Source organism: Mobula birostris, chromosome 15 (assembly GCF_030028105.1).
Source record: "Mobula birostris isolate sMobBir1 chromosome 15, sMobBir1.hap1, whole genome shotgun sequence".
Taxonomy (NCBI): Eukaryota; Metazoa; Chordata; class Chondrichthyes; order Myliobatiformes; family Myliobatidae; genus Mobula; species Mobula birostris.
The window spans coordinates 39,962,474-39,974,618 of NC_092384.1; the positions used below are offsets into that span (position 1 = coordinate 39,962,474).

At 39.0% G+C, this 12,145-nt stretch overlaps 1 protein-coding gene across 2 annotated transcripts in view; it reads left to right on the forward strand.

Moving 5' to 3' along the window:
• Positions 1-12,145, forward strand: part of abcc12 (ATP-binding cassette, sub-family C (CFTR/MRP), member 12) — a 127,055-nt gene that overhangs the window by 61,392 nt on the left and 53,518 nt on the right. For both annotated transcript variants that reach the window (XM_072279630.1, XM_072279631.1), the window contains 5 exons: positions 3,305-3,377; positions 4,901-5,104; positions 6,905-7,039; positions 11,028-11,127; positions 11,798-11,887. In XM_072279630.1, coding sequence (XP_072135731.1) covers positions 3,305-3,377; positions 4,901-5,104; positions 6,905-7,039; positions 11,028-11,127; positions 11,798-11,887 — 602 coding nt within the window. The remainder of the gene's footprint in view (positions 1-3,304; positions 3,378-4,900; positions 5,105-6,904; positions 7,040-11,027; positions 11,128-11,797; positions 11,888-12,145) is intronic.

The following is a 12,145-nucleotide window of genomic DNA, read 5'->3' on the forward strand; positions in this document are numbered from 1 at the left end:
ATTCAACTTACACAACAATTAGTTTCCTTTGCTTCCATTTGAAAAGCAAACTCAATATGAAGACAAGGGGGACTAAAGCAAGTGTTGAACATGTACAGGGATATTACAGGGATACTTCTGATTCCCCACTGTTACTGCATACAAACGGTGCAGAAAAGTCTTGCTTGCTGCAGACATGTTGTTTCCTCAGGGATCTCATGAATTTTCTGTCAATGTAATGATGGATGATTTGGGAAATTCATGTCGTAATTGGTGTCATAGTCATTTTATATCTTCTTCTTCATGTGCCTTGCGCGTTACACGCTTGGGCGACCATGGCTTTCCACATCAAACGATCCCATGCAGCTTCAATGATATCGCACACTCTTAGATCTGTTAGTTCTTTCAGTGTCCATATATTTTCTTCTTTGCCTTCCTCTTCCGCATTTCCCAGGCATACAGCCTTGTAATGTAAGGCACTCTATTTCTCCCTTTCTGATGACATGGCCCAGGAATTTAAGTTTCCTCTCATTTAATGTTCTCATTAAAGATCTTTTTGTATGGGCACGTTGGAGTACTGTCTCATTAGTTACCCTATCTCTATATGATATTTTCAGCATTCTTCAAAGAAACTACATTTCTGTTGCTTCTAAGTTTCTCCGGAGTACTGGTGTTATAGTCCGTGTTTCGGAAGCATACAGCAAGGTTGACCAGATGTAACATTTTAACAGCCTAAGCCTTGTCGTCATAGAAATGTGTCTGTTGGTAAAAATGGATTTCATTTTTTGGAAGTTGGTTTTGGCAATGGCAATTCTTCTTTTTATTTCTACTTTACTTCTAGCATCTTGTGATATAATGTCATTTTATATAATATTCTGAGATCTGAATGAAGCTGTAGCACCTTATGTAAATATGCAGTACAGATGATCATCAAAAATGTAAATAAATGTAAAATTGCATGTGAAAGGAATTGGGTACAAAAGATAATTGTAGTCCCCTCAGACAATTTTGTCAGTTCAATCAAGCCAGATTATCAGAAAAATTAACCATCACCATCTGTACTTTACATTATACTTGGATATTCTGACAACACTTTGCTGATTGAAAGTTTAATGAAATGCCAAGAGTCCAAGCTCAGATATAGCAAGCTGTCAGTTCCAGTTAAAACTCATGTCTCCTGGAAAAGTGATTCAGTCATTCTACAAACTAAAGAGATTATTAATTGCCTTGCTTCAGGTGGTAATTTAACTCCAAAAAACTGCTCGCACTCTTGAAACTGTATCCTACAGGGAAGTTAAAATGAAAAATATAATTATGTGGAAGTCAGTGCTCTGACGAAGATTGGTCTATGACTGTAGGCTTGATTTCCTCTGAGCTGTGAGCAATGCATTGTATCCCCTGATGGCATGCAAAATCCAAGTACTCAAACTGCCATTATTTGTATTTTTTATGTTAGAAATGTTACTTTATTCATTTACATTGTAAATTAAATGTTATCAATCCAAATCATTCTGCTTTATCTAAGACCCTTGAAATTGAATTCAATGGGATAAGATTCCATTTTAAAAATCATGCAGAGACAGATAATTAACAAGAGGCACAAAGTGCAGATAAAATGCAGCTGGATCCCAGTAGGAATAGGAATTAAAAAGAAATGATCTATCATTTAGGTACATGGCCCATCTGTCATGGCCTGGCATAATTAAAAACCCAGGCTTTGAAAGGGAGGGAATCTAACACTTCTTATTTTTTTCCAAATTTGTGCTCTGGTCTCTGGTTTCTAATCAGAATGAATCCAAACTGAGTAGAATGTGAAATAGAGCAAAAGAAGAGACACAAAATATTCAAAACATTTGATATTTGAATTATAAGAATATAAAATTCATCTTAAACTGAAGAACAAATGTTTAGTTTAAATGAGTTGGCAATCTAGTCATGATTCTATTTGGAACTTTTCCTGTAAGACACGCATTAATATCTTTTCTGACTATGGAAAACAATGAGCATTTTATATAGAGCTTTGAGTAGGTTAACAAGGCACATTAACATCTACAGTATGTAGTATGCTTTAGTCGATCTCAAAATACTTTACTGTTAACCAGGCGTTTCTAAAGTCACACACACACCACTTCCAAGGTCAGGTCATTTACAGAAGCTGATTTAATCTCTTAGTCAAAATTAGTCTCAGGTATCCTTAATGCAATATCTCATCCAACAAATAGTGGCTCTGTGCACAACTTCCCTAGTACTTCACTGAATTGTATGCCGACATTTTTGTGACTGAGGTAACAAAGAAAGTATAACTTGATACTGAAAATATAATGGCAATAGTACAGAGAATTCTTCATTCAATGACAAAGAACAAATAAAGAGTTGGATTTGACATTATACTAAGGATATCTGAGAATAATTTTAACCAAGAGCAGAAAAGCAATCCTTGGTGTCCTGAATGATAAAAGTGGGGCACATTGATATTGGTTAGAGTGACGCTATTACAGCTCGAGATGTCAGAGTTCAGAGTTCAATTCTGGCATCCTCTGTAAGAAAGTTTTTATGTCCCTTCCTGTATCTGTGTGTGTGGGTTTGCTCTGGGTGCCCTGGTTTCTTCTCACAGTCCAAAGGTCTATCGGTTAGTAGGTTAATTGGTCATTGTAAATTGTCCTGTGATTAGGCTAGGGTTAAAATCGGAGGGTTACTGGGTGGCGCAGCTTGATGGGCTGGAAATTTTTATCCCTAAATAAATCTTTGCTGTATCTTTAAATAAATAAAAGAATTTCAAATGGGCTTTCAACTTCAGGTGTTGTTATTTATGGGAGCTCTTTGTGCTTAAATCCGCTGATATAAATAACCTTTTTTCAGAAGTACCTTATTAACAATAAATAGATTTGTGAGGGATCAAATCATGATGTTGATAGATATGTTTAGTCCCTATATTATTATATTGTAAACATAACCATTTCTTTATGGAGCTCCTCAGCCAGTTCCAGTTTGTGATCAGACATTAGCAACACATCAGGCACAAATTAATTTTGTGGAAGCTTTCCACTTGTCAAATGAATGTAACTTATGCCACTGACAAAATGCTGTATTGCAAGTAAAGGATGAATTGTACTATATAACTTGGGGAGAGTTGGGAGATGAAGGATAGAACTTCATCAGGTGTCGGTGGGGATGGGGGTGGTGGTACAAAAAATAACCTTGTAACCCAAGGGGAGGAGCAGAGCTGAACAGTACTGCGCCGTGGAATGATGGGGTAAATCCCACTGTGAGTTGGGTGGCTGTAAAATTGCATTATCATGATTCCACTGCTTTACAAATGCTACAGGTACAAGAAGGTGATTGAAGTTTGCAGTCTTGAACAGGACCTGTCCATGCTCCCCTTTGGAGATCTAACTGAAGTAAGGAACTCTCAAATTCCCATAGAAATTCCCATACAATGGAACATGCACTAAAGCCCAACTCATTCATGCTGATTATGATGCCAATCTATACTAAATTCCAGCAATACACATCAAAGTTGCTGGTGAACGCAGCAGGCCAAGCAGCATCTCTAGGAAGAGGCACAGTCGACGTTTCAGGCCGAGACCCTTCGTCAGGACTGTAACGTCGACTGTGCCTCTTCCTAGAGATGCTGCTTGGCCTGCTGTGTTCACCAGCAACTTTGATGTGTGTTGCTTGAATTTCCAGCATCTGCAGAATTCCTGTTGTTTATACTAAATTCCATCTGTTTTATTAGGCCCATATCCCTCAACTCCTTTCCTTTCCAAGAAACTAAGTTCCTTTTAAATATTGGAATTCTATCTCCTTCTTCTACTTCCCCTGGCTCTTTGTTCTATATAACCACCACCCTCTGTGTGAAGAAACCTGCCCCTCAGATCTCCTTTAAACTTCTCCCCTCTCACCCTAAAACAGCACCCTCTGGTTCTAAACTCCCCACATTAGAAAGAAGACTCTGAATAGAAACCCTGCATATGTCCCTCATTATTTAATAAAGCTGTACAAAGTCACCCAGCCTATTCATTGTCTCCTTATAAGTAAGGCCCTCCATCCCAGGCAATGTTCTGGTGAATCTCTTCTGCATTCTTTCTAATGCTACCACATCGATCCTTACATAGTGTAGCACCCATAACTGTACATGACGTTTCAACTGCACTCTGACCAATGATTTACAACTGTAGCATGGCATCCCAACTCTAATACTCAATGCCTTGACCTTGTGTCTCTCTACCCCATCCTTCAGTCTCACTATTTTTAAGGATCTGTGAACAATGTCCCTCTGTATAACAGCAACCCTGTGGCCTCCATCATTTGCTGTATATGTTATATCAGTGTTTCAGCCCACACTCCATTTTCTCACCCTTGCCTGGATTAACTTTCAATGGCTACTGCTCCATCCAAATGATCTACATTGCAATGCATCCTCTTACAACCTTCTTTACTATTTTAAGATATTATTTATTAACATACATACTGCGTGTGTTGGCGCATGGTCAAGTGGTTAGGATGTTGGTCTAGTGATCTGAAGGTCACTAGTTTGAGCCTCAGTTGAGGCAGTGTGTTGTGTCCTTGAGCAAGGCACTTAACCACACATTGCTCTGCAACGACACCGGTGCCAAGCTGTATCGGCCCTAGTGCCCTTCCCTTGGACAACATCGGTGGCATTGAGAGGGGAGACTTGCAGCATGGGCAACTGCCGGTCTTCCATACAACCTTGCCCAGGCCTGCGCCCTGGAAACCTTCCAAGGCGCAAATCCATGGTCTCATAAGGCTGATGGATGCCTATTATTATTATACATACTGTGATATATTTATATTTCACTCCAGCAATTCGAGAAATTTCACAGACACTCCTCAGAGGCATTGGATCAGATATCTTGCAATAAATAAAAATGTTAATAAAGCTTTCTAATTTCCAACAAAGGTGGGAGAGAGAGGCATCAACCTGTCCGGTGGACAGAAACAGCGAATCAGCATTGCTCGAGCTGTGTACTCCGACCAAGATGTTTATTTACTGGACGATCCCTTGTCAGCTGTGGATGCCCATGTCGGGAAGCACATCTTTGAGCAGTGTGTCAAAAAGGCACTCGGAGAGAAAACTGTGATTCTGGTCACTCACCAGCTGCAGGTGATCCATTTAAAGCTTGGATTTGTTCTGGGCTAAGAGGATGAAATACTGAGGGGGCGGGCAGCTGCCAGAAGGGATCTCAGTATCACCAGAACTCCTTGGCTCTAGACCTCATCACAGCTCTGGTTTAAACATGGAACAAAGAGCAGAGTTCCAGAGACGAGCCACGAGCGACTGCCCTTTACTTCAGTACAGTATTTGAATGAGTGTAGAGTCAAGGTGCTCTGGTAAAATTGAAGTCAATGAGCAACAAAGGGAACACAGTTAAAGTCATTCCCAAAGGAAGATGTTGTGGTTGTTGAAGGTTAATCACCTAACTCCAGAGCACTGCTTCACAAGCTCTTCAGACAATGTTGCAGCCATCCATGGCTGAAATCTCAATGCTCTAACTTCATGACAAGGTCAGAAGTGGAGAGGTTCACTGACAATTATTGGTCTTGGTTTGTTATTGTCACACAAACCAAGGTACAGTGAAAAGCTTGTCTTGCATGCTGTTTATACAGATCAAATAATTACACAGTGCATGTGGTAGATCAAGGTAAAACAATAACAATGCAGAATAAAGTGTAACAGCTACAGAGAAAGTGCAGTGCAGGTGAACAATAAGGTGCAAGATCATACTGAAATAGATCGAGAGATCAAGAGACCAATTTATTGTACCAACAAGTATATTATCTTCAATTCCTTTGCAACTCCTCAGTAAAATAGAGACTGACTGCAGCATGACTTAGTCCACATTGTAGACTAGTCTTGGACCGATACATGGTAAATAACACATGCAGGACCGACGTGCCATTTCCAACAAGGGAAAGTCCAATCTGTATTCAATAACCCCACATCTCTGAGTCCTCCACCATCAATATTCTGGGAATCATTCCCGACTGGAAGCTCAGTCTACCAGTTAAATAGATACTGTATTTACAAGAGCAGGTTGGAGTCTAGATTTCCTGCAGTGTGTGCCTCACCTCCTGACACTCCAAGGATCAGGAGAATAAGGAAATATTCTCCAATTGCCTGGGTAATGGAGCTCCAACAACTCTCAAATGGGATAAAACCATCTGCTTGATTATCAGCCCCTTTATCACCCTAGATACTTAGTCCCTTCACCACCAGCATACAGTATAAAATACAGTCTAGTTACTAGCTCTGTCAATTCTGAAAACACCTCCTAAACCTACATTTACACCACAAGAACAACTAGCGCATCAAATGCCTTGGACTGCAATCACCCCCATGACCCGTCCACCATCCTCTCATGGAAATAGATCATCAGTGATTTATTATCAACGGGTTCAAATCCTGGGCTTCCGTAGTCGGCAGAAATGTTGGAACACCTTCCCGAGAAGGAGTGCAACTTTTCAGAAGGTGGATTCTCTAGGGCACTTGGGCCTGAACAATAAATTCTGATATTGCCACGAACACTCAGATTCTGAAAATGAATTAAAAACAAAACACCATTACCAGTGACTTTTAATACTGAATCCTGGGTAGATATACTGTATATTCCTTCAAATCTTCCAATTTTCTCTATAGACTATTAGCTCCAAAATAGAATTTTGTTTACTGAAGCAACTTAGATAAACTCAAAGTTTACTGCCCTGTTTAGATTCGTTTATTACTTACTTCTGAATAATTTGTTGCCTGTCAAAGTATAATATACCGTCTGCTGCCATTAAGTCCATTATGATGTTCGTGTAGGTTTTGATCCTAAGGATGTGGAAGTTCATAACTAGAAGCTTGTAGTGGTTTGCCAACACACCAGATAGTTGATGTATATTTATATTTTTTTATAATCTTTAGTATTTGGAGCACTGTGATGAAATCCTTTTATTGGAAGATGGAAAAATTAAGGAAAAAGGAAAGCATGAGATGCTAATGAAAGAAAATGGACATTATGCCAACCTGATCAACAATTATCAAATGAACCAACCAAATGTAAGCAAATCACAGAAAGTTCACTTTGCAATATACATTCGCACTCTAACCAGTTTTACTCCTTGTAGCAGCTTAATTTAGTATGAAAGTAAACTGTCTCTTATTTGCAGGCTTGTGAAAACCGTATTCTGTTTATTTGTTTAAAGTATATATCCAGGGTTAATTTTACAAATGTACATCAGAAGTATTCATTAAAATTCCTTAACAAATTCCAAGTAAAGTTTATTATCAGAGTCATAGTCATACTTTATTGATCCCAGGGGGAAATTCGTTTTCGTTACAGTTGCACCATAAATAATAAATAGTAATAGAACCATAAATAGTTAAATAGTAATATGTAAGCTATGCCAGTAAATTATGAAATAAGTCCAGGACCAGGACCAGCGTACATACACGTCACCATGAATAGCCCTGAGATTCTTTTTCAGCAGGCATACTTAGCAAATCTACGGTACAGTAACTATAAACAGGACCAATGGACAACAGACTGTGCAACTGCAAAAATAAATAAATAGCAATAAATGACGAGCATGAAATAACAAGGTAACGAGTCCTTAAAGTGATTCCTTCAGTTGTAGGAACACCAGAAATAGAATGAGTGTAGTTTCCTCCTTTTGTACAAGACCCTGATGGTTGAGGGGTAGTAACCGTTCTTGAACCTGGTGGTGCAAGTCCAGAGGCTCTTGTACCTTCTACCTGTTGGCAGTAGCAGGAAAACAGTATGGCCTGGGTGGTGAAAATCTTTGATGATGGGTGCTGTTTTTCTGCAGCAATGTTTCATAGAGATGTGCTCAATGGATAGAAGGGTTTTACCCATGAGGTACAGGGCCGAGTCCACTGCTCAAAGACATTGGTGTTCCCATGCCAGGCATAATGTAGCCAGTCAGCACACTTTCCACTGCACATCTATAGAAGCCTGCTAAAGCTTTTGATGACAAGCTGAATCTCCATATACTCTTGAGGAAGTAGAGGCTCTGCCATACTTCCTTAACAATTATATTTTCAAGAGAAGGTAGGAAATTTCAATTCTTTTCTGAAATTGTGCGCATATATTACAGGAATATAGTTTTAATTTGCCATATTTCTCACTTAGCTGTTGTGAGGAGATTGTGAAATGCAGAAAAACATGCCAAAAGAAGCACTTCACATACCTAAAACTGAGCCACCAAACATTTCTATTGTTCAATCCTATTTGCTGCTTGACAGGTAATAAAATACATGCTTCAGTTATTTTCACACCAGTTAAATGTCAGTTAATGATAATCTGCAACAAGAAGGAATCTAATCAACTCCCTTCTACAATCAACGGCATTGCCGTCAGCTACAATTGACACCTTGGCAATAACCATGGACAGACATTAGCTAAAAGATGGAGTGGTCACAAAACCAAGTGGGAGTATTTTTCAGCAGTTGGCTCACTTGTTGGCTCTTCAAAGCTTCACACCATCTACAGCATAAGAAAGCCAAATATCAAGAACTGGCAGAGCAGTACCAGTGGCAGGAGTGGAGCCTATTGAGGTGGGGTGTAGAGGTTTTGCTGGCTCCCCTCTCCTTGGCACTATGGAGGCTGCTGGAAGGAAAGGAGCCATCACGACTGTCACAGAGGCCGCTGAACAAGCCCCCAGATCAAGTGGTGAGACCCATGGACCAGTACTGCTGGGACACAAGCCAGGGACTGATCAAACCTGGCTGAGTCGCTTGGTGAGAGTGCCTGGTGTTAAAAGGCCCATAACACCCAATGACCCCAGGTTACATCATTGACGATGTGTCCCGGTGCGTCCTAGCAGCATCAGCAAACTACAATGCAGGAGTCTGATGAAATGGCCTTCACTTGTGTAGATGGGTGTAACTTAAAGAGCACTTAAAGCTTGAAAGCATCCAAGCTCAGCACATCAACCATCATCTTTAATATGGATTCCCACCACTACTTTGGCACTATGTTCCAACAACACAGTAGCCAGTTCTGGCCTGTTTGACGGCAGCTCCAAGCCAACAACTTTAGATGCCCGGAAAGAGAAAGGCAGTAGATAGTCAAGACCATCACCGACTTCACAGTCCCCAAAATTACTCATCGTCTTTACTTAGAAATATATCATGGCTCCATTCAGTAGCACTGAGTTTAAATCAACAGTACCATGGGTACCTTTACCTCACAGACTGTGTTGTACCCTGGTGATTTTGAAATCCAAAGGTTCTTTGGAAGTCAAGAATGCGGCATAAAATTTGATAGTTACAGCCATTTATTAAGTGTTCTGAGAGTGCAGAACAAACAGAAAAAATACAAAGAAGTCTTTGTACTAAAAACTGGCTCAGAATAGATAAAAACAAGGCATAAGAATAAGCTATTCAAGTGGTGTGATGCCTGCTGCAGAGAAGCTTCTAGAAAATACAGGATCAGCTACACTACAATTACTGCAAAATTCACTGAACAATTACATGGATATAGGTGATTCTATTAAAATAAAAGCAAGCATTGGAAAAGTTAAACTACAAGAAAAATAACAATTTTACATTCTAATCCAACAACTGCAACAGTGCTTTATTGAATTAAAGCACCTTCAAGTAAACACCTTCCTTGCATATTCGGTTCCCTATAATTACTGGTCTTGCTAGTGATTCCCACATTCTTCAATTGAGTAACAGCACATTAGTCATTCAGCTGAGATAATTGAACCCACATTGTTAATTATTTTTATATAGTCATCTCTCATTTATTCAATAACCTGACAATGTCAATTTGAGCAGGAGTTTGTCTGATGAAGAAATTGAGATAATGGACAGTTCAACTGTCAGTTTTGGCTTAAAAATGATCTAAACAAGAATTATCAGTTACAAGAAGACACAAGAAACTGCTGGAACCTGGAGCAAAACAGGAAGTGCTGGAGGAATTCAGCAATTTGGGCAGCATCAATGGAGAGAAATGTAACAATGGCATTTCAGGTTGAGACCCTTCATCTAGACTAGTCCCAGTACAGATTTTCCCAGAGTCTCCCACTACAGATGAAAGGACTTGGTCTGAAACTCCCTTCATAGATACTGCTTGACTAGTCGAATTCCCCCAGATCTGTACCAGTCACAGAGTAGTCTTATTGGGCCAAGGGTCCTTTTCCAGGCAGATACTTCGTATCCCCTTTTATATGTTACCAATGTAGTTTTCCTTCTCAGTGAAGTTGTAAGCTTTTGAAAGTTTGCCTTTCGATTGAGCATTTGTAGTATGGATAGCCCTTCGACAACGATCATACAATTCTCAGGCACCAAAAAATAACATTTTTTTAATTGAGGGAATAGGTGATTAGCTGTCTTGGCAATAAAACACTTGCAGATATTGTGGAATTAAAGATATGATTGAGGAATTCCCAGATCAATTTCAGCAGTTGCCATACAGTCTCTACTGATAGTACACGCTCAGTATTCAATGCAGGACATTGACCTTTGAATATGATAATGTTCTAAGATACCATGTCACAAATTCAGAGTGTTTGTTCTCCAGATGAAATCCTTAGTATAACAGCCAAGGGACAGAATTATTCACTGCTGTGGTATTACCTAACAATTGCACCAATTCTTCAATTTTGATTTTGCATATGTTTGTGTCTGTGGAAAAAAAGAACACTTTTTTTTCTTAATGCGGTTTGAAAGGCTGAAATCTTTCAGCATCTTTCTCTCATGCCTATCTCCTTAAACATGTTTCTTGCATTTCCTTGTATTGATTTAAATGGAGACAGATAGACAAGCGGAGACCCAGCAGAAACATTGAAAAGCTGGGAGGTATATAGGTATTGCATAAATATCATAATTGCAAATTACACAATATGGTTCAAATTACCAGATTGATCCTGAGACCTGGCCATGAGCTCAGAACTGGCCATTTTCCTGTAGTGGAGATAGATTATTTTTAAAACAGGTCTTTGTAGGATTCGCATGTTAGGAATGCTTGTACTGCCGGGATACATCACTGAGAGTTTACAGTTCAGTATTTCTTTTGTAGGAACCAGAAGATAACAAAACGGTATCATTAAGTTCACAGGAAGGAAACCTGGATGGAAATTACCTCCCCAAAAGAAGGATACAAGGCGTGGACAATGCTGGTAAAAGCAGGCTATTTTACTTAAAAATGTTACAAAACGAAACAGAGGTAGATCAGTATGGTTAATGTGTAGATCAGCTTGACCTAACTTTGTTTTATGTCTTAGAACTCTCACCAAACCAAAAGCTACTGGTCTCAGTCTGGGGAATTTTAATTATCCCAGAACCATAGTATCTTGGATAACAATATTGCACATTCTCACTATTCTGTGCAAATTTCACTACTGACCCCACTAGCAGCCCCATCCCTTTGACCACCATCACTCACTACAGGACTAACGCCTCATCCTGGAAATTTGTTTCCTATCATTGCAAGAAATACAACAGATGGCATATAACAAGGCTCAGCTGAACTGGAGTCCTCTTTGTATTATTCTCCTGTTAAGAAAAACACCATTAGGTATTTTGATTAACTTCTTGACTCTGTTTGTGTATGTCAAAATCTAAGTTATTCTAACTATAACCAGTGTCTAGATTTTTTTTTACAATGAGGCAAAATTTCACCTAAAAGAGGGCATCAAGTGCACAACGCAGTAACATTGGGGCATTACAGCCTTCTAAAATCCTGTTCTATTGATACTAATATATTGCATATTTAACATGAAAATGATTTTCCTGTGAAATATCATTTTAAATATAAAGCTTGTATAAAATTGTCTTGTAATATTTTAGCATTTGATATGAATGATGAGAAAAATGTTGCAGTAGAAGAAAAAATTGAGAATGCAAAGGCAGTACAGCAAGAAGGAAATCCTAAAAAAGGTAAGGTACTTAGAATTATTGTATTCTTACAAGTTTCACTAAAAGATATTGATTATTTCCCATGGGAATATTTAAAGAATCTGTAGTCACCTTATATGATACATTTTTTTCCCAAATTGCACAAGATGTTCTCTGAGACAAATCTTGCTGTTTTTTTCTCAGCAATTAGATTAAATTTAGTGGCTCCACAAAACGTGCACTGTGTTTCATCTCAACCACTGATTACAATGCAGGTTGCAGACTAGTTTTGCACTGCTT